This window comes from Pristiophorus japonicus, chromosome 12, assembly GCF_044704955.1.
Source record: "Pristiophorus japonicus isolate sPriJap1 chromosome 12, sPriJap1.hap1, whole genome shotgun sequence".
Lineage (NCBI taxonomy): Eukaryota > Metazoa > Chordata > Chondrichthyes > Pristiophoridae > Pristiophorus > Pristiophorus japonicus.
The window spans coordinates 177,007,725-177,031,820 of NC_091988.1; the positions used below are offsets into that span (position 1 = coordinate 177,007,725).

The window sequence follows — 24,096 nt, forward strand, 5'->3', positions numbered from 1 at the left end:
TTGAGTTAGGTGCTCAGAGCTCACCTAGCAATAGCAAAAAGCATCACATCAGGTAGAGGAGGAAAAAAAATCAAGTGAAGTATGTCTCTTTCCAAAATGAGCACAACTCTTGGCTGGATGAATAGGAGAATGCATTGCGCAGAAGGTTATGATTCTTCCCTTCCCACCAAGTTGAAGACTGCACAGAACCAAACATTTCTCAGGCAGAAAAGCGTGGGAAACATATAACCCAAAAAAACAAAGAAAATCTAACCTCCCTACTCCCGTTTTTGGTTGTGACCTGCTGAATGCCACCAACAAAACACTACAAGACCTGGGCCTACTACAGCAATGTCCAGACTTTTGTAACATCCATCAATGTCACCAAGTTCCACACTGCTTTCAGTGGAATCAAGTTAACAAGAAAAGTTATTTAAAAAATTGTTAAACTACTAAAATTAAATTCCATTTTGAGGCATGCAATGGAACGTAGAATGGCAGAGAATGAATAATAGGAAATCAGTGAGCTAATTGTACCATCCCTGTCGAATTCACTCATAATTTTATGCAGTCATGTCATTCATTGAATATTTTTAGTACAATGAATATACTGTATTGAAGAGCCTGACACATATACACTGAATACATTGTATTAAAAGACCTGACACAGTATATCATCAATTTCCTCACCGTGTCTAAACACTACAGAATTTCTCTAACTAAATATATATATGTTAGTTGCCAAGAATATGGGCTGTTAATATGCTTAGCCAACTTCAAAACATTATCTGTAAGCAGCAAACTATGTCTGTCGCACATACACATCCCAATTTGTTAGGAATCATTAACAATACTCTCAGTCCATTCGCAGCAAGCAGTCACATTCTTTACTGCAAGACTGCCAAAGAAAACCCCTCCATAGACTGCTTGGCAGGTTGCCACTCAATGTACTGTACTTAACTCTTTCACTAAGAATTAGTCCAATGCTCAGTATACAATTCACATTTAACATAACAGGAATTCTTGAAATGATTAGGATTGCATGAGTTATTGGACAGTTCAATTATGTTCTGTAGCTTGTTTACATAAGCCAATTTTGGTGGATAATTCAAACCAGATGACAGCATGTCACCACCCACCTTTTTAAAAGGGTTATCCTTGATTTTTTTTTCCGTTTTGTGGTCTGTCACATCATTCATCTCCTGTATCAGAGAAGCAGGCAGATTCCCTGCTTCCACACTTCCTCTATGCTACTTTTCAGCTGGTTAATAGGCAGTGCATGGGAGCATGCCCTAACACCGACACTTTTTTGATATTTCAGCATACCGTATTGTAATGTATGCAGCTCACAGGTTTGTAGAGCTGTTGAGTTGTGAGTAGCTTAGCCAGTCACGTGATGTCCACAAGACTCAATAAAACCCCAGCCAGTTGGGTTCAGGGGATCCACAATGAGGCAGATGGTTCTGAGCCTGGAGGATGAACTGGTAAGTGTGTGATTGCTTAACCTTTGCTAATAAACCAACTAGTTCTTAATAGCAATGTGCTGCTTAAGCAAAGAATCCATGCAGCAAATACATTACACCAATAGCAAAGCACATGGGCTCCACTATCCCTTAAATCAATAGGCACAAATTCAGGAATTCAGCAGAGTCGAAGAATTAAAGTTATATTCTACACTTTATGATGTCACATGTTGTTGCTCCAATAAGCTATGCTGCAATGGAATCAAACCGTCCACCTTTAACAACTATTGTTTGAGGGTGAGAAAATCACAAAGACCACCATTTCTACGATTGATGTAACATCAGACAAAAGAACAAAAATAGCACTTTTCAGTTTAAATCGTTTCAATTTGTCACATTCAGTCAGGTTGCAGGTTCAAGGCCCATTCCAGAACTTGCGCGTGCAACCTAGGGTGACATTTCAGTACAGTACAAAGAAGTACGGCTGGAAGTTTTGTTCTTTGAATGAAATATTAAACTGAGGCCCATCTGACTGTTCAAGTGGGCATGATAAGTCCCATGGCACTATTAGAAGAACAGCAGGAAGTTTTTCCAGTACCCTGGCTGGCATTCCTTCTTACACCAACACCACTTTAAAAAAACAAATTAACTAGTCCTTTATCTTACTGTTTGTGGGATTTTGCTCAGTGCATTGACTGCTTTATTTGCCGATATAACAAGAGTATCTACACTTCAAAAATAATCCATTGGTTGTGAAGCACTTTGAGATGCCCTGTGGACGCAATGATACATGTGCTGGGTCTTTTTCTGATTAACTCTAGTTAAACTTCCTTAACATTATCTAATTCGGTACCACATTTGATCTGGCAACTGCTCATCTTGAAAAACAATGGTGTAAGCAACAAGCAGTTCAGTTAATTTGCCATGCTGCAACATCGTGAGTGGCTATAGTTCAATCTTTGAGCAACAGGCCTTGCCACAAATGGTGCATATGTAAATCACAGGACCATATTTATGGTGGTATACAAGATGGCGTAAAAATTAAAGTCAGGTACGGATTTTGAGTCAGACCAACTACTATTAACCTGATTAAAAAATCTTTCCTCTACTGTACAATGTAAGATGTGGAAAAAAAATACAACTTGCATTCAGTTACAATGAAAAACAGATGCTGACTGATTAATGATAAATAGGTGATGACAAGACTGCATTGGTAGAGTGCATACCCTGTTCAAGTGATTTGTTTGCTAGTCCCAGTGCAAGTTAATAACATTTAAGTACAGGCTACTTAACACAAAAAAACAAATCTGATAACAGCAAGTTCAGTTTAAGGGCAAGTTCTATCCATTTGATTTCCTCCATTCATTTCTATGACACTGTAATAATGTTCTGTAAAAAGCAAACATTTCTGCTTTTACCCTAATTTTCAGCTACTGGTTGATCAAAGGTGTGCTTTTTGTTTCTAAGGCTGTGCCATTTAATCGCCTGCAGTGCTTCATGTTACCATAATAAAAGCCTCAGAGTTTCAGTAGTTTGTTCATAAAGGAAAATAAGACAACATATTAACTTTCTAGTTTTTACTCTCTTTCTGCACATCCCTCTATTTACTTCCTCTTGTAATCTATAGTTTTTAAAACTCATGCTGTGTTTTACCTAACCACTACTCTTGATAATAAGAACATAAGAACGTAAGAAATAGGAGCAGGAGTAGGCCATATGGCCCCTTGAGCCTGCTCCGCCATTCAATAAGATCATGGCTGATCTGATCATGGACTCAGCTCCACTTTCCCGCCCACTCCCCATAACCCCTTATCCCCTTATCGTTTAAGAAACTGTCTATTTCTGTCTTAAATGTATTCAATGTCCCAGCTTCCACAGCTCTGAGGCAGCAAATTCCACAGATTTACAACCCTCTGAGAGAAGAAATTTCTCCTCAACTCTGTTTTAAATGGGCGGTCCCTTATTCTAAGATCTATAGGTTCTAGTATGCCCCATCAGTGGAAACATCCTCTCTGCATCCACCTTGTCAAGCCCCCTCATAATCCTATATGTTTCGATAAGGTCACCTCTCATTCTTCTGAATTCCAATGAGTAGAGGCCTAACCTACTCAACTTTTCCTTATAAGTCAACCCCCTCATCCCCAGAATCAACCTAGTGAACCTTCTCTGAACTGCATCCAAAATTAAGTATATCCTTTCGTAAACATGGAAACTAAAACTGCACGCAGTATTCCAGATGTGGCCTCAACAATACCTTATATAACTCGTAGTAAGACTTCCCTGCTTTTACACATCATCCCCTTTGCAATAAAGACCAAGATGCCTTCCTGATCACTTGCTGTACCTACATACTATCCTTTTGTGTTTCATACACAAGTACCCCCGCTGTACTGAGGCACTTTACAATCTTTCTCCATTTAAATAATAACTTGCTCTTTGATTTTTTTCTGCCAAAGTGCATGACCTCACACTTTCCAAAATTATACTCCATCTGCCAAATTTTTGCCCATTCACTTAGCCTGTCTATGTCCTTTTTCAGATTTTTTGTGTCCTCCTCACACATTGCTTTTCCTCCCACCTTTGTATCGTCAGCAAACTTGGCTACATTACACTCAGTCCCTTCTTCCAAGTCGTTAATATAGATTGTAAATAGTTGGGGTCCCAGCACTGATCCCTGCAGCACCCCACTAGTTATTGGTTGCCAACCAGAGAATGAATCATTTATCCCGACTCTCTGTTCATTAGCCAATCCTCTATCCATGCTAATATATTACCCCCAACCCCGTGAACTTTTATCTTGTGCAGTGACCTTTTATGTGGCACCTTGTCAAATGCTTTCTGGAAGTCCAAATACATCACATCCACTGGTTTCCCCTTTATCCATCCTGTCCGTTACATCCTCAAAGAACTCCAGCAAATTTGTCAAACATGACTTCCCTTTCATAAATCCATGCTGACTCTGCCTGACCGGATTTTGCTTTTCCAAATGTCCTGTTACTGCTTCTTTAATAATGGGCTCCAACATTTTCCCAACCACAAATGTTAGGTTAACTGGTCTATAGTTTCCTGCTTTTTGTCTGCCTTCTGTGTCTCAATGTCTCTCATATTTACTTTCAACCTGGTGATGTCTTGTTATATTGGTCTTGGCCTTTCACATTGGCTTGCTAATAAATTAACCTGGACTTTCCTTGGTGAGACAGCTAATAAAATTCTGATTTAATACAAAAAAATTGATCAGGTATTACAGCTAACTTATAAATCAATAAGGAGCTGTTTACAACACATTATCAAGTTCTGGACCAATCAGTAACAGTGATCTTCTGATAATAAAGATTTTGATTCAGAAGCTTTTTTTCTTTATTTTTTATATTATTCACTTATTAAGTGAAACTGGGTATATAACTGCATCTCCACACTAGAATAATTAAAAACTCCCACATTACAACAGTGACTACACTCAAAAGTACTTAATTAGCTGTAAAGCACTTTGAGATGTCCGGTGGTCATGAAAGGCACTAAATAAATGTAAGTCTTTCCTTTTTTTTTCTAAAAGGTAGAGTCTTATTTTCATTGGATGTGAAGTACATTGAAACATCCTGAGAGATATGATAGTACACCAGATGAATGCAAGTATCAAAGTCTTGCAAAAAGCAAGATTCTCCCTTTCTAACTACCTTCCTAAAAATCTCAATCCATCTGAGAATATGGCAAATAAAACATAAATGCAATGCATTTTCAGAAGCTTTCTCTTTGCTTTTTACAGCTTGTACACGTCTTGTAATATTTTGTGTGTCTGCAAGTGAGACCAAAGTATAGAACAAACAACAAATCTATCTCATGACTGGTTGTAACAGTATGATTTTGGAGGAAATATAAATTGCCGGAGAAAGAAAAATATCCATACATTAAGTTGCTGCATATATGAGTATTCCCAGACAAAATCCACTGATGCAGCCTGCAGTGAAACTAAGAACAAGAAGCTATTCCAATACCTGTGGAACTCCTTTTCTAGTTTAATATGATGATTGTTTTCAGAAATGTGAACTCTGGTATTCTTATATTTTATTTTTTATACAGTATTTATATTTTCAGCCTCTATTCTAAACTAATTTATTTTCTTGAAAAAAAAGCCCTTTACTCATTTTCCATTACCAAATCAGTCACACGCTTCCTAAAAATGATCATTCTGTACACTATAAATTACCATTAAAACGTACACTTGCAAAACCACAAGTATAAATTACAGTACCTTACTGTCTGGGCGCTCAGTGAAAAAGTTGATATTGCACAATGTCACGCAGGCGATATATTTAACAAAACCTTGCGATGGGCTTGATTTGGAAAATCCAATAGAAAAAAAAATCAATTTGCAAAAAGAATATTCAATTATGGATTGATGAGGCTGCAGTAGTTTCATCGATTTGTACCGTTTTCTTTTTTGTAAACGCGGTAGAATTACTGGTGAAGACTAACTTTTTGAGGGGATTGGGGATAACACCTCAGATGCAATCACTCCGGCAAACACTGGCCTTTAACGCCGTGATAATGAAGAGCAAAAATGATTTAAATATATGCATAGACTGCACTGTAAGTACAACGGATAAGAGGGGAAATGAAGAGAGGGAACGAAACGCTTGTCGCTCCTTTATTTCGTTAATCAAACTATGAAGGATTTAATTGGCGCAGATCGAAATGGGAGAAAATTCGTACCAAGACATAATCATAACCATTGGGCAAAAAAATAGCATCCAAAAGAAAGCAGAGGATACTTTAAAAATTACACAATCTCACATGCAATCATTCCCTCAAAAAAATCAGTGAATTTTTGCCAAACGATCAGACTTCCTCGCCCTCTACATTGCAGTGCCATTTAATAAGTAAGCTTTTATTTCGGCCAGGCATGCGCTTCTTAGACAAAATGGATCAGGTCACTGCATTTTAAAGCCAAGTCTAGTCCAGGGCTCTACCTCCCTCCCTCCCAACACACTGGCTGATCTAAAGCTGCTCCCACTTACTCCACTTCTCCGAGCGCCGGCACTCACCTAACGCGCTGCTGGCTGAGCCCTTGGGAGGGAGCCGTTTGGGCGATCGGCGGCTCCGTGACGGTTTCACGGTGCGAGGAGGTTCCCCGAGCCGAGGGGGATCCTGGTGAAGGCAGGAAGGGAAGCCGGCGACAGACAGACAGGCAGACACAGAGAGAGAGAGAGAGAGAGAGCGCCGAGCCGAGCCGAGCGGCGCAGCAGCTGACAGATGGGGATGGAGACGAGCGCTGACGTCACGCACTCCGCCGTACGGCGCGGCTCATTTGGCAGCCAGTGGCCACCGTACTTGGGAACTGCTCTCGAGCTTTTTTGGAGCGAGGCGGCAACGGTGGCTGTTGGAAGGCGCCTCGCACTGAGCGAGCGGCGGGAGGGAGCCGGGTAACCAGGGAACTCGGTTACTAGGGAGCCGGGTGGGACATGGGGGTAATGGGCTGGCCAGGTGTGTGGAGAAGGGAAGCAGGCCACTAGTCACCAGAGCCAAGGAGAGGCAATTAAAGAGTCGGTATCAGACCAATTAGGTAAGGTTCCATCTGATAATACTGAACCGATAATGGTCAATGAGGGATTTAAAAAAAATAATAGTTTCACTTATTTGCATGTTACTATGCATAAGTGTATTGAAGGAGTAATCCCGTGAAAGTTACTGCTTGGATGGTTTCTTCACAAAAGATACAGCCAAATTATCAGTTATTATTAACGTACATAGATTGGATTAACTAGTAACTCTAATTTATGTAGACAAGGCAAAACCCTTTCTATTTTCTTGTTATAATATCCATATATTAAAATGTAATACTAGCTGTGTGCAGTAAACTCATTTATAATAAAATATTTCGGCATAGGTAGAAGGATAAAGTTACAGAAATACAAGGACAAACTCTCAAAATGGTTAAATAATTGAGATTTATTTTTTATTAGAAACTTGATGTTCTGCATGCACTGTCTTCTACAGTAAATGATCACACTTCCCAGTGTGACTTTTCAGAATCGATATAGTTTAACAGTATAGACACAAACTGAGTTTTTAAAAACTTTTCTACAAGAACATTTCCAAATGCATTGCAATCGTGTAATGTGACAAGTGATTTATGAATTTGGTTACAAGAAAACAAATGAGAGATTGATCATTCAAAATCCAACTTACAAAAACACTTCCAACAGTGACAACAACAACTTGTATTCATATAGCGCCTTTAACATAGTAAAACGTCCCAAGATGCTTCAAAGGAGTGTTCTAAGACAAAAATTTGACAGTGAGCCACATAAGGAGAAATTAGGGGAGATAACCAAAAGTTTGCTCAAAGAGGCATAGATGAGAGTTTCAGCAGCAGATGGGTTGGGGCAGAGACGGGCGATGTTACGGAAGTGGGAATAGGTGGTCTTAGTTATGCAGCGATGTGTGGTCGGAAACTCATTTCAGGGTCAACTATGACACCAAGGTTGCGAATAGTGTGGTTCAACCTCACACAGATGCTAGGGAGAGGGTTGGCATAGTCAGTGGCTAGGGAACAGAGTTTGTGGCGAGGACTGAAAACAATAGTTTCGGACTTACCAATATTTAATTGGAGAACATTTCTGCTCATCCAGTACTGGATGTCAGACAAGCAGTCTGATAATTTAGAGACCATGGAGGGGCCGAGAAAAGTGGTGGTGAGGTAGAGCTGGGTGTCGTCAACGTACATGTAGAAACTAACGCTGTGTTTTCAAATAATATTGCCAAGGGGCAGTATGTAGATGAGCAATATTCAGGGGCAAATACAGAAATTGTGTGTGTGTGAAGAGGAACATATGATGTACCAATGTGTGTTTTTTGCCATTTAAAAGCTAGCAAGCAGCCTGTGCGAGACCTCCAGACCACCGTGCGGCTGAGCGGTTGCACGAAAGTACAGCTTAACGGGAATATTGCCTGGGGATCACCATTGACCAGAAACTTACCTGGACCAGCCACATAAATATTGTGGTTACAAGAACAGGGCAGAAGCTGTGTATTCTGCAGTGAGTTACTCACCTCCTGACTCCCAAAAGCCTTTCTACAAGGCACAAGTCAGGTGTGTGATGGAATACTCTCCACCTGCCTGAATGAGTGTAGCTCCAACAACACTCAAGAAGCTCTACACCATCCAGGACAAAGCAGCTTGCTTGATTGGCACCCCATCCACCACCATAAGAACATAAGAAATAGGAGCAGGAGTAGGTCATTTGGCCCCTCGAGCTTGCTCCGCCATTCAGTAAAGTCATGGCTGATCTGATCATGGACTCTGGTCCACTTCCCTGCCCGCTCCCCATAACCCTTTACTCCCTTATCGCTCAAAAATCTCAATATTCAATATATTCAAGGAAAGATCCTTGGGGGACACCAGAGGTAATAATGTGGGAGTGGGCAGATAAGCCATTCTCTGGCTACGATTTAGATAGATAAGAATGGAACCAGGCGAGTGCAGTTCCACGCAACTGGATGACTATGGGGAGGCGTTGGAGAAGGATGGAGTGGTCAACCGTGTCAAAGGCTGCAGACAAGTCATGAAGGACGAGGAGGAATAGTTTACCTTTGTCGCAGTCACAAAGGATGTAACTTGTGATTTTGAGAGCTGTTTTGGTACCGTGGTAAGGGTGGAAACCTGATTGGAAGGATTCAAACATGGAGTTCTGGAAAATATGGCACGGATTTGGGATGCGACAACATATTCAGGGACTTGAGAGGAAAGGAAGGTTGGCGATGGGGCAGTAATTTGCAAGGATGGAGGGGAAAGGAGAGGGGTGATGATGGCAGATTTGAGGGAGAGGGAGACAGTACCTGAGGAGAGCGAACTGTTAACAGTGTCAACTAACATAGGAGCCAGTAGTTTGGTGGGAATAGGGTCGAGGGAGCAGGAAGTGGATCTCATGGACAAGATGAGTGCGGAGAGAAAGATTCAAGTTCAGGGCAAGGGCAGGGGGGGAAATCTTAGAGGAAGTTTGGCCTGGTTGGCTAGGTCAATTGTGGGGGTAAAAAGCCTCAACAGGACTAATATTGCCAAAACTTATACAGTACAAGACCTTGTAAAGTAAACTTAATTGTTAAAATTCCACGGTCTACAAATTTTACTTTTTAATTCCTAAAATAGATCAAGAAATGCTTAGCATTTGGGTGGCACTTGGTGGGTCAACATTTTATTGATGTTTTACTTAAGGGGCACAACAGTAAGTTTGCCATATATGGCAAACTCACAAGCAGATAATTTGCACAAGCAACCATATTCACAATGATATTGTGTACCCGTAATGATGTATGTGCGGGAACCCATCACAACTGGCAGTGTATTTTGTAAACAATTGGTGTATTCACTTCTTTTACTTATACGAAGACCAAATACTATAGATAGAAAGAATAATTTCTTTAAATGTTGCATCTTGTGTCCTCAAGATGTCCAGAACACTTTGTTTTTGAAGTGCAGACACTGTTGTTGTATAGACAGGTGCATACAGCAAGGTACACAAACAACAAATGAATGTGAATGCATAGGGCTTGAAATTATGCTATGGCCGGGGTGTCCAAATGGCAGCCTGTAGGCCACATCCAGCCACCAATCCCATTAGGTGTCAGAGGGAGGAACAGGATGGCAGTCCTATTTGTGCTTTCATTACTTACTGGTTTGTCCTGTTTGAAATTTGTGAGCCTTGAAGTTTAAAAAGGGCTTTTCTTCTTACTGTTACCTGATTGGTAAATAAATCCTAAAGCTGGACACCATGATTTATTGGTTTCAGCAATTTATGTATGTAAATTAATGGGAACACGATTTAAACAATGGCCCGGATTTTGCGATGGGAATAACAGTGAAGCTATCAGCATTGTTATGGAGTAAGTCGGACAGCAGCTTCTGGAGTCCGCAAAGTACAGTTAAATGCGCCAATCGGAAGTTGCTGTCCAATTTTCCCTACTCTACCATAAGCTGCGCTACACCAGTACCCCTTTGATAAATTCGGAATTAAAACACAAGAAGGGCGTGAAGTTGTAGTACTTAACCATCTCAACGCAGCAGAAAAAGTTACATTCAGGTATAAGTGAATTTTTAACGCTGTGATAAGTCTTAATTACTGCCAAACAATCTCTTTGGCACTGAAAATTTAATTTTACAAGTGTGGAGTCTCAATCCTTCAGAATTTAATAATTGGAGATTTTTTTTTTACTTAGAAATTACTCTTTACTTTTTCTTTCTGTCTCTCATCTTGCTGTTAATACAATCTCTTTTCCGCTCTTTATTTTGCTTTCTGTATATGATTTTACACTGAATTAAATAATCTAATTTAGACTCTGCGGTCTCAGTGAGGATTCTTCAATCTGATTGGTTGAGGAGACACGCTGTTGCTTGCCCGCTCACACAGGTCCCAGATCCCCTGTAGGGGGCGCCGCACTGAAAAGAATCTCTAAATACCGTAAGTTGCCACTCAAAAGCCCACGAGAAGTCTGTGGGAAGCTGTAAGCATAATGAGTGGCGAGTGCAGTTTCTTCGCCGCTGACCGCAAAATCCGAGCCCATTATCTGTGACCCCCATGTTATGCACCTGTGTAACCCACAAAGTCAATGGGTTTTAGTGTTTTGTGGTTTTTCGGCGAAAACGGTAGCGATACGTGAAACTTACCACTGCGCTACCGTTCTCAGCCCGAACTTTCAGCCTTTATCAGTAAGGGAGGCGTTGCACAAGCATTTGCGACACAAACCGCGAGTTTCGGCAACTTTAGTCCGGGCCAGGAGCGCTGCGAGAGAGGCCTTGTGGGGGGGGAAAGAAAAAATATTCCAAAAAAATTCCAAAAACATTTTCAAGACCCATATCTATCGAATCGCTGGAAAAAAAACATTTAAAAATAAAAACTTTAACTTACCTTTTTTGCATGTTTTCATTCTTACCGCTGCTGGCAGGGCTGCACCGACAGGTTTGACCGGTCGCTATTCTGGGCACGGCGTACGGGTCGGGAGAGTGCCGAAACTCCGACGCAAACGCAATCCGTATCATTGCACATCGGTGCATCTCTCCCCGGTGGTACTTGGAAGCGCCACCGCAAACAAGTACCTGAGGATCCCGCCTGGGCTTTGCGACCGTGTTTTTGCCCCGGAGGGTCATATCGCGGCGAAAACCCGGTCATAAACCTGCCGAAAATCCAGCCCAACAAGTTTTAACAGCCTTGTGCTACAGAATACCGGTGTACGAAAATGCCTAAAAATTGTCTGAAATTTCTTTCTATTTTATCAGGGGTATTATCCCACTTATTTTATATTTTAAAATTTACTTTGTCTGTCCACAAAAAAATAGCAGATGGAGCAATTCTGTGTGCTACTAAGGCCATAGAGATCACTAGCAAGTTGTTGATTAAAAATTGTAAACCTGACTTAAAATTGCCAAATTGATCATTGGAAAAAGCAGTATTACAGATTTATTTAATTGTGTTTGCAAATTCTGGTTAAGTGACTTCATGATATTTCGCAACTTTTTCAAATGCTTTTATTGCAGATATTTTGCTAAATTAATCAAGAAATATAGGTAAACATTTCTACAAACAATTGAGCTGCATATTGCTATAAAATCAATTCATTAATTACAAATCTCTAACACCAGAGGGCAAGCTTGCCTCAAACAGTTGCTTGATCATATATAATCAATAACTCATCTTAAACTGGACCATGTGAAAATGTAAAAATGGCTTGTTATTCAGCTGCTATGAAACATATAAACTTTTAGATAAACCTACAGATTTTTGTTATTATTTCTTGCCTCTCTTCTATGTCGGAAATAATTTTCTCCTGCCTCATCTAAATCTTCCTTTATCTTTCCAACCTGTTCTCAGGCCTCTGGCAATACTACTTTTAAATTGGTTCTTAGATTGACAGCACGTAGGAAACTTCTGCGGCAAAACGGGCACATTCTATCACTTCACGACAACATATTGGTGTACTGTCTTGTCATCCTAATATAAATAGGCCTTCCTGTTTTTAGTGTTTATTTTTAATACAATTTCAATTCACCAAATGCATTGTATTTATGCTTTAAAAAAATTAGAACAATCAACATCAGACTAAATCAGTAAAGGTGAACTTAATTAGCGGCATCAATCCGCAGAGTTCGGGTATGTGATTCACTCAGCAAAGCAAACATCAACATCATGGTCTTGGTCATAAGTTTCCTAACAATCATTCAGACAGTAGTTAGTTTTTAATCAGCCTGATGAAACAATGGAGAGTTCCTGGTCAGAATATTTCATATTTTTTCCTGTAATTTTCATTTTATTGGTATTAAATAACTACTTTAAAATGTTGCATGAAGTAGAAATGTTATTGATTAAATCAGAACATCCTAAATATAACAATGTAAATATGAAATGCATTATTTGTCAAACCTACCAGTTCTTGAGGTGCACTCATAAACTGGAGTTTCATCTGCTTCAGGTATGTGGCAGTAATTGGCATATTATAATCTATCATGCCAGCCAGTGAGGAAGGTCTTTCATTTTCTGAAAAATGTGTAAAATAAACTGCATTATGATTTATTGTTTCCGTGCATCAAGAATAAAATTAATTGTTCATGCAAAACTATTCAATAAATCTCCAGAATTTACCTTTTGAGTCCACACCATTCGGGTTTATGTGCATTCGTTTTTGACATTCGGTGCAGCTCATTAGAAACCTTGTCACTGCTTCTCTTGGGAGGAATGCATACGTCTCGGCAATCTGTTTTTGAGAAATGGAGAATATTTCAGTTAGGATGAAACCACCATTTGATTTACGAAGGCAATCTGTAATTGAAGGCATAAAATAGTACTGGACAGAAAAGAAACCTTACTTCACGCTTATTAAACACCTGTCACTTCATGACTTGATCTGTGTAATCATTAAGTGTTAGTGTTTGTAGGTGAGAATAAAATTGTTGCTGTAATATAAAGATTTCACTGGTTGGAGGTTGCCACAGAAACTGTACATTCTTGGAATGATTTACACAGTTTGTTAGCGTACCATATGATTTGTAGTTAAGGTTGTCAGTGAAAATACATGTAAACAAATATGAGCTACATCTATTCTTACATATTATTGAAAGGTTTTTATTTTATTCACCATCAGTGGAAATTTAGTTTGAAAATATAGCCTTGTTGGTGGTTAATTTCAATATCTTACAGGAATATTTATTTAAGCATTGCTGGAGTGTACTGAAAGAAAATACAAAGCTTATTTTCTAAGTAGCCAGCAACCACAAATTACAATTATATTTTAGCCTTACAAAATACTATAAATGAAAGCAGTGTTTCATTTAAAGCACTTGGAAATAACTTTATTAGCTCTTTTCAATGCACAAACTATGACATTTTTATTTTACATTTCTTTAACAGATTTTCAAACAATCTACCATGTGATAGTTACATGTCCTTGTTTTCCAAGCATGATTTTCTTAAATGCTATATCACAATTAAAAAGTTGTACTTTAATCTTAAAAGAAAAGTTTGGAGCATTGGTCTAATTTCACTTCCAGCCTTCCTTTTAATAATTCCCCCAGCCCCCTCTTCACCCCCCCCCCCCCCCCCCAATATCGGTGAAGGCAATAATACTCATCCATGTCCCACTTTCCAGGGCAATGGGCACATGCAGTATTCCATTAATATGAAGGTATATGGGACATTGGTACTCACTGCTAGGCAAATTTTAACATGTTTCTTTGGAGCAAGTATTGTTTAAGCTTTTGTGTCAATCAGATTGTTTACTTTCTTTACTTCTTAAAATAATACAAATTCCAAACCCTGTATACAAATTGACCCTTTTTAAAAATTAATTCACGGGATGTGGACATTACCGGCAAGGCCAGCATTTATTGGCCATCCCTAATTGCAGTTGGTAAGCCACCTTGAATACAAGTGAGTGGCTTCCTAGGCCATTTCAGAGGCCAGTTAAGAGTCAACCACATTGCTGGTAAGGACGACAGGTTTCATTCCTTAGTGAATCAGATAGGTTTTTAACGACAATCTGGTAGTTCCATGGTCACTGATACTAGCTTTGTATTCCAGATTTATTTAACTGAATTTAAATTCCCCCAGCTGCCGTGGTGATATTTGCACTCACATTTCTGGATCATTAATCCAGGCCTCAGGATTACTAGTCCAGTAACATAACGACAATGCTACTGTACCCCTGCATTAAGTCTGCTAATTCCCCAAACCATATAATCTGATTCAATGTGTTTCCAGAGAAAATAGTAACGTTGTTGGTAACAAAGAACCATATGATCTGTAAAAGAAACTAGTATTACCACTGTTCTATTCCTTAGCTTCACATTCTAATTTTCAGAAGATGACAACTTTAATAGATCATCCAATAAGTTACAACGTTGCAAATCCATATGTTGCAAAGTGGAACTCCAGTCCTGCTGCTCATCTGACAAAATTCCATTCCACATGCAGAGTTTAAGAACATAAGAAATAGGAGCAGCAGTAGGCCATTTGGCCCATCAAGCCTGCTCCGCCATTCAATAAGATCATGGCTGATCTGATCATGGACTCAGCTCCACTTCCCTGCCCGCTCCTCATAACCCGCCTGCGTCTGCGCACATACAGAGGCTGCACTCCAGGACATAGTCGACGTATTTACTGAGGCATACAAAAGCATAGGCCTTACGCTAAACATCCGTAAGACCACGGTCCTCCACCAGCCTGTCCTCACCGCACAGCACTGCGCCCCAGTCATTAAGATCCACAGCGCGGTCCTGGACAACGAGGACCACTTCCCATATCTTGGGAGCCTCCTATCAACAAAAGCAGGCATCGACGACGAGATCCAACACCGTCTCCAGTGCGCCAGTGCAGCCTTCAGCCGCCTGAGGAAAAGAGTGTTTGAAGACCAGGCCCTCAAAACTGCCACCAAGCTCATGGTCTACAGGGCTGTAGTAATACCTGCCCTCTTGTATGGCTCAGAGACATGGACCATGTACAGTAGACACCTCAAGTTGCTGGAGAAATATCACCACCGACGTCTCTGCAAGATCCTACAAATCCCCTGGGAGGACAGGCGCACCAACATTAGTGTCCTCATTCAGGCTAACATCCCCAGCATTGAAGCACTGACCACACTCGATCAGCTCTGCTGGGCAGACCACATAATCCGCATGCCAGACACGAGACTCCCAAAGCAAGTGCTCTACTCTGAGCTCCTTCACAGCAAACGAGACAAAGGTGGGCAGGAGAAATGTTACAAGGACACTCTCAAAGCCTCCCTGATAAAGTGCAACATCCCCACTGACACCTGGGAGTCCCTGGCCCAAGACCGCCCTAAGTGGAGGAAGTGCTTCCGAGGGCGCTCAGCACCTCGATTCTCAATGCCGAGATCAGGCAGAAATCAAGCGCCGGCAGCGGAAAGAGCGTGCGGCAAACCAGTCCAACCCACCCCTCCCCTCAACGACGATCTGTCCCACCTGTGACAGAGTCTGTGGATATTGTATTGGACTGTTCAGCCACCAAAGAACTCACTTCAGGAGTGGAAGCCAGTTTTCCTAGATTCCGAGGGACTGCCTATGATGATGATGACTCCCTTATCGCCTTAAATATGTTAAATGACCCAGCCTCCACAGCTCTCTGGAGCAGAGATTTCCATAGATTTACAACCCTCTGAGAAGAAATTTCTCCTCATCTCAGTTTTAAATGGGCGGTCCCTTATTCTAAGACTATGTTCCCTAGTTTTAGTCTTCCCTATGAGTGGAAATATCCTCTCTGCATCCACCTTGTCGAGCCCACTCATTATCTTATGTTTCAATAAGATCACCTCTCATTCTTCTGAACTCCAATGTATATAGGCCCAACCTATCTTCATGTCAAACCCCTCATCTCCGGAATCAATCTAGTGAACCTACTCTGAACAGCCTCCAATGCAAGTATCTCTTTCCTTAAATACGGAGACCAAAACTGTACACAGTACTCCAGGTGTGACCTCACCAATACCCTGTACAGTTGTAGCAGGACTTCTCTGCTTTTTTACTCTATCCCCCTTGCAATAAAGGCCAATATTCCATTTGCCTTCCTGATTACTTGCTGTACCTGCATGCTAACATTTTGTGCTTCATGCACAAGGACCCCCCAGGTCTCTCTGTACTGCAGCACATTGCAATTTTTCTCCATTTAAATTATAATTTGCTTTTCTATTATTTCTGCCAAAGTGGATAACCTCACATTTTCCCACATTATACTCCATCTGCCAAATTTTTGCCCACTCACTTAGCCTGTCTATATTCCTTTGCAGATTTTTTGTGACCTCACAATTTGCTTTCCCACCCATCTTTATCTCATCAGCAAACTTGGCTACATTATACTCGGTCCCTTCATCCAAGTCATTAATATAGATTGTAAATAGTTGAGGACCCAGCACCAATCCCTGAGTCACTGTTTGCCAATCGGAAAATGACCCATTTATCCCGACTCTCTGTTTCCTGTTAGTTAGCCAATCCTCTATTCATGCTAATATATTAATATATTACCCCCAAACCCATGAGCTTTTATTTTGTGCAGTAACCTCTTTTGTGGCATCTTGTCAAATCTGGAAATCCAAATACATCACATCCACTGGTTCCCCCTTATTCACGCTGTTTGTTACATCCTCAAAGAACTCCAGCAAATTTGTCAAACATGATATCCCTTTCATAACACCATGCTGACTCTGCTTGATTGAATCATTGAACGGATAGTAAAAGCTTTTACAGATATATAAAACGAAAAAGAGTGACTAAAGTAAATGTTGGTCCCTTAGAAGATGAGAAGGGGGATTTAATAATGGGAAATGTGGAAATGGCTGAGACCTTAAACAATTATTTTGCTTCAGTCTTCACAATGGAAGACACAAAAACCATGCCAAAAATTGCTGGTCACGGGAATGTGGGAAGGGAGGACCTTGAGATAATCACTATCACTAGGGGGGTAGTGCTGGACAGGCTAATGGGACTCAGGTAGACAAGTCCCCTGGTCCTGATGAAATGCATCCCAGGGTATTAAAAGAGATGGCGGAAGTTATAGCAGATGCATTCGTTATAATCTAGCAAAATTCTCTGGACTCTGGGGAGGTACCAGCAGATTGGAAAGCAGCTAACGTAACGCCTCTGTTTAAAAAAGGAGGCAGACAAAAGGCAGGTAACTATAGGCCGGTTAGTTTAACATCTGTAGTGGGGAAAATGCTTGAAATTATCATTAAGGAGGAAATAGCGGGACATCTAGATAGGAATAGTGCAATCAAGCAGACGCAGCATGGATTCATGAAGGGGAAATCATGTTTGACTAATTTACTGGAATTCTTTGAGGATATAACGAGCATGGTGGATAGAGGTGTACCGATGGATGTGGAGTATTTAGATTTTCAAAAGGCATTCGATAAGAAGCCACACAAAAGGTTACTGCAGAAGATAAAGGTACGCGGAGTCAGAGGAAATGTATTAGCATGGATAGAGAATTGGCTGGCGAACAGAAAGCAGAGAGTCGGGATAAATGGGTCCTTTTCGGGTTGGAAATCGGTGGTTAGTGGTGTGCCACAGGGATCGGTGCTGGGACCACAACTGTTTACAATATACATAGATGACCTGGAAGAGGGGACAGAGTGTAGTGTAACAAAATTTGCAGATGACATTAAGATTAGTGGGAAAGCGGGTTGTGTAGAGGACACAGAGAGGCTGCAAAGAGATTTAGATAGGTTAAGCGAATGGGCTAAGGTTTGGCAGATGGAATACAATGTCGGAAAGTGTGAGGTCATCCACCTTGGGGGGGGGAAAGTAAAAGGGAATATTATTTGAATGGGGAGAAATTACAACATGCTGCGGTGCAGAGGGACCTGGGGGTCCTTGTGCATGAATCCCAAAAAGTTAGTTTCCAGGTGCAGCAGGTAATCAGGAAGGCGAATGGAATGTTGGCCTTCATTGCAAGATGGAGTACAAAAGCAGGGAGGTCCTTCTGCAACTGTATAGGGTATTGGTGAGGCCGCACCTGGAGTACTGCGTGCAATTTTGGTCACCTTATTTAAGGAAGAATATACTAGCTTTGGAGGGGGTACAGAGACGATTCACGAGGCTGATTCCGGAGATGAGTGGGTTACCTTATGATGATAGGTTGAGTAGACTGGGTCTTTACTCGTTGGAGTTCAGAAGGATGAGGGGTGATCTTATAGAAACATTTAAAATAATGAAAGGGATAGACAAGATAGAGGCAAAGAGGTTGTTTTCACTGGTCGGGGAGATTAGAACTCGGGGGCACAGCCTCAAAATACAGGGGAGCCAATTTTTAAACCAAGTGGAGAAGGAATTTCTTCTCCCAGAGGGTTGTGAATCTGTGGAATTCTCTGCCCAAGGAAGTAGTTGAGGCTGGCTCATTGAATGTATTCAAGTCACAGATAGATAGATTTTTAACCAATAAGGGAATTAAGGGTTACGAGGAGCGGGCGGGTAAGTGGAGCTGAGTCCACGGCCAGATCAGCCATGATCTTGTTGAATGGCGGAGCAGGCTCGAGGGGCTAGATGGCCTACTCCTGTTCCTAATTCTTATGTTCTTATGTTTTCCAAATGTCCCTCTACTGCTTCCTTAATAATGGACTCCAGCATTTTCACAAAGACAGATGTTAGGCTAATTGATCTATAGTTTCCTGCTTTTTGTCTACCTCCTTTTTTTTAAATAGGGGCGTTATATTTGCGGTTTTCCAATCTGCTGGGACCAGAATCCAAGGAATTTTGGATTACAACCAATGCATCCACTATCTCTGCAGCCACTTCTCTTAAGACCCTCGGGTGTAAGGCATCAGGTCCAGGGGACTTGTCAGTCTTTAGTCCCATTATTTTACTAGTACTACTTCATTAGTGACAGTGATTGTATTAACTTTCTCCCTACCTATAGACCCTTGATTATCCACTATTGGGATGTCTTTAATGTCTTCTACCATGAAGACCAATACAAAATATTTGTTCAGTGTCAATGCCATTTGCCTGTTCTCCATTATTAATTCCCCAGTCTCATCCTCCAGGGGACCAACATTTACTTTAGCTACTCTTTTCCTTTTTATGTACCTGTAGAAACTCTTACTATCTGTTTTTATATTCCGTGCTAGTTTACTTTCATAATCTATCTTCCCTCTCTCAATCATTTTTTTTATGTCCAGTTTGTGAATGAGTTTTCCTCATTATTGCCAGCACGTGTGTGGGACAGATGTGCAGCATTTCATTGATTAGAAACTTCAGTGTGACTCTTTAATTGGACCTCACCCCACATGAAGAGCTTAATTAGTGTTTTTGCAACAGATTTACAAACCTGCTTTCAACATCTTAAACTAATGTGGAAGCTAGTAATTGATTTGGTGACGGTCAGAAGCAAACCAACATTGGGAAAGTCCTCTTCATGGCTTTAAGTGATCTGATACATTTTTTTTAAATTTCAACAATACGTCAGAATATAGTTAAGATGTCAGCCATTTAGGACTGAGATGAGGAGAAATTTCACTCAAAGGGTTGTGAATCTTTGGAATTCTCTACCCGAGAGGGCTGTGGAAGCTCAGTCATTGAGTATATTCAAGACAGAGATCGATAGATTTTTGGATATTAAGGGAATCAAGGGATATGGCGATAGTGCAGGCAATTGGAGTTGAGGTAGATCAGCCATGGTCTCATTGAATGGCGGAGCAGGCTTGAGAGGTCAAATGGCCTACTCCTGCTCCTATTTATATTGTGTTAAATAATTGAGAATTGGGAAGTTAAAATGTTTAAAGGTCATTAGATAATTGTGTATGTAATATTTCTGGACATGTTTGGGAGGACAGGCTGTTTTCTATTTTGTGCATGGCTGATATTTAATGGATGTACAATACTGCTGGATAGCATGAACTGCAATGGTTTTGTGCGGTTTTTATTTTTCCAATGAATGCTAATCAATTCTGAATACAGTGCAATCACAGTGGTAATAGCAATTGTTTAATTTACTGGGGCTATCTCAACATGAGCTGCCTGAGCTAGGTTATTTGATGGCCGTGTCCTTGGACAATGAAATAAATCATGGTGAAACACCAGAGCTGGTCAAAAAAGAAAATCACTTAAGCTTTCCAAAAATAAAAATATTTTTCTTCACGGCAAGCATTTCCTATCTTAACAGTGTGGGGGAAATAAATCTGCAATGGATGAATGGTAGTATAAACCACTGAGTGTAAAGCAATAGTCTATACACACTGTTCCCTGTATAATCAGGCTCATTTAGCTCTATTAACAATACAGTGCATGGTAAACAAAATGTTTAACTTGGGTATGTCGAAAAAAAAAAGTTATACATATCAAAATATATTAGCATCGAAAGCTCTGCTTCGGTTTGCCCTCAGGCATGAAAGGTTCATTAGGGTTCCAGTGCTTTGAAAGTAGTTTATTTGGAGAGTTGTAGGCCTGTTCAAAATCAGGCTTAGCATCAATCACAAATCCTCTGTTAAACATGATGAACCATTATCAAAAATGTGTCTTTAGTGTTCTTGCAACAATGTTAATACAATACATGCAGAGACAAAAATCCTAAATATAGGCTTACAATAAACAGTTTAATTGAAAAGTTAGATTCCGACAGTTCATATTAACTGAATATTGCAAGTGTATTTCAGCATTTGTGGTTGTGATGAAATGGGAGTTCTTCTGGAGTGTACTGTAATTGTGTATCTTAATAAGGCATGTTTGCAGAAGTGGCATTTCACTCACACCAGCCAATCATCCTCTGCAGGTGCTTGTTCCCAGAGGCTACGTACTGCTGTCCTCATGCCATACACATTTCAACAACCTTCAAAACTTGTGCTGTTTTGCTGATGTAAAAAAATTAATTCTTATTTGTTGAATTCAGAACCACGTGATTAATAAAAATGAATGCCAATAAAGTAAAGCATTGTTACTTTAATTAACATTAATGTTAATTGTTTCAACTAAACAGATTTTCTACGCAATATCCAAAAGTGTCAACTATAACAACACTTTCATATTAGTCTAAAGGTTGAAGCATTAAAATCCATTACATTCACAGAAATTTGAGGTTTGAAGAAAAATTGTATTCTCATTTTTAGAGGCAAGGAAAAGTGCCAGAGAGAGACAATTGTTGACAATATTTTAATTTTGTTTTTTTTAAACTGAATGTTAAGTATCAGCTCCTGTCCTCTCATTCTCATTAGTATACTGAAGCATTGTAAGTTAGTTTGTAAAAACTGACTTGTTCTGTCCTTATGCAAATTAATACATTACATCACAGAATAATAAACTTTGTTTTCTTACAAATGTAAGTTGTCCGAACTATTCTAATATGAAAATACATAACTTTCACTGATTTGCATATAGATATGTTCGAAATTTCCTATGCACCAGCAGTTTTTAAACTCAGAAGTGGAGAACCTGCTTCTAATATTGAAGTTATCCTGTCAATTATGAAATGAGAACCAGATTTCACACTCTGGTTGTCAAGTTATTCCCAGAATACATTGCAGAATTGAGGCCTTAAAATGAAAACCTTCTTATTTGCTGTTTAACATCAGAGCCAATGCTATCTTATATCTCCCTCTTTACCAATGTTTTCAGAGATCTGACTAAATTCACGGGCCGTTCATTATACAGCACTAAAGGCTATATTTTACTGCCAATCAAAATGGTAGTGAGCAATCTTCCTGCAGAATTTTTGCGTAACCTGATGCCAATCAAAATGCAGGTGATAATTCGCCTTTCACCTGTCGCAAGCCGGTATCAAGTCACTTAACTGGTACAAATTATAAAGATTTTATTAATTCAGCTGTGGCACAAAAGCAGCGTAGAAGTAAGCAACACACATTATTGTGGAACACATGAACTTGGACTCTACTACTGTAAGGAAGACTGTGAAATTTCACGTGCCAAGCCAAGTCAACCTTTTTTAACCACATTTATTTTCATAAGCTAAACTTAAACTATACGAGGGTCACCAGTGCAACTGATGGCTGCTTCTGGGCGGGTGCGCTATTAATTTCCAGCAAACAAATGTTACATCAATGTGTTTATGATTAATAGTTCATGTAATGACAATACATACACAAATGAAACGTACAATAATAAAGACAGAAAATGCTGGAAATACTCAGCAGGTCAGGCAGCATCTATGGAGAGAGAAACAGAGTTAACATTTCAGGTCGATGACCTTTTGTCAGAACTGGATAAAATTAGAGATCTAACAGGTTACGTACAGAGACTGGAAAAGGGGGACAGGAGGAAAGAACAAAAGCGAAGGTCTGTGATAAAGTGGAAGTTAGAAGAGATTAAATGATAAAAGGGATGATGGTACAAGGCAAAAGGAAATGGTAATGGGACAAGTAAAGAAACAAAAGATGGGTCTAGAGAAGGTGCAAATGGGAATATCAATCATCAGCACAAGCTCGAGGAACAGCACCTCATCTTTCTATTCGGCTTTTTACAGCGTTCCGGACTGAATATAGAGTGCGTTTATACATTTCTTCACACGTACAAAAACAAAATACTGCGGATGCAGGAAATCTGAAATAAAAACAGAAAATACAGAGTTCAACAATTTCTGATCATAATTTCTGCCACCATTTTTTCAGACGGCAGCTGTTGCTAGTGATCTGATTAACCTGAAATGTTAACTTTGTTTCTCTCTCCACAGATGCTGCCTGACCTGTTGAGTTTTTCCAGCATTTTCTGTTTTTATTCAGATTTCCAACATCCGCAGTATTTTGTTTTTGTATTAGTGAAGAAACGTACAAATGCACACTCTCTCGTCCTTCGGCTTTCTTCACAGATTAAAGAGAACGGAGTGGTCAGCAGCATGCACCTGAAGAGTACTAACTACCACTCACCCCCCCTTGAGGCAAGTGTTGTTACAGATATAGATGTTGAAATTGTCCTCGGCCGGAAACGTGCACCTATCGTTTTTGAAGTGTTCTGGCCACCGCAATGGAGGTGGTGAAATTTAGCTCCTTTTTTTCCCCAGCGGGGTGGAAGTGGATTATTATGGGGGCGGAAGTGGGAGCGGAGCGCAGTGGCCATCGCTAGCAGGGCGGAGTGTCCGCAGCTGTCAGTCATTGCGCTGGCGCATCATAACGTCTCTCCCCTTCAGTTAAAAGGGAGAGCCGCTGCAAACTTTGCAGCCACTTCAGTGGCAACCACTGGCCTGGCACCCAAGAGGGGGTGCCGGGCTGCCTGTTGGTGGTTCGGCCGAGTCCCGGGGCATAACTGTCGGCCTGACCTGGCTGACAAAAAAAATTACATGATGTCCATGCTGCCATTTCACAAAGTGCACCAACTGCAAAAGCTGTCGGTGGCATTGGCCGCCCCCACGGGGCAATTTTGGGTAAGGGGCAATTTTGCAAGGGGGTCCCTGCTAGGTGGTAAGGTGTTGACATATGCACGCTGCGGCAATAAAATGAGTGGAGGGGTCCTGGACAGCACTCCGCTCCTGTGGAGGGGCAATTTCTAAAAAACAGCCTCTGCACGGAAAGTAGGCAGCTATTCCGCGCTGCACCGTGGCCGCCGCTTTCCGGTGGTCAGAGGCTTTATCGAAAGGGGTCATTTCAGCCCCAGACACTTCATGACAAATATATATTGATGTGGATGAGGAAGCGTGGGGTTTTGATGCAGGTGGCAGCA

At 40.6% G+C, this 24,096-nt stretch overlaps 1 protein-coding gene across 3 annotated transcripts in view; it reads right to left on the reverse strand.

Annotated features, from left to right (window-relative positions):
* The window catches only part of nol4lb (nucleolar protein 4-like b), a 322,631-nt gene that overhangs the window by 260,034 nt on the left and 38,501 nt on the right, over positions 1–24,096 (reverse strand). Inside the window, exons 3-4 of one of the 3 annotated variants that reach the window (XM_070896203.1) lie at positions 13,073–13,184; positions 12,858–12,967 (exon numbers count right to left, since the gene is read on the reverse strand). In XM_070896203.1, coding sequence (XP_070752304.1) covers positions 12,858–12,967; positions 13,073–13,184 — 222 coding nt within the window. Of the gene's footprint in view, positions 1–6,484; positions 6,623–12,857; positions 12,989–13,072; positions 13,185–24,096 lie in introns of those variants that run through there. The other 2 variants (XM_070896201.1, XM_070896202.1) reach the window with 2 other exon arrangements.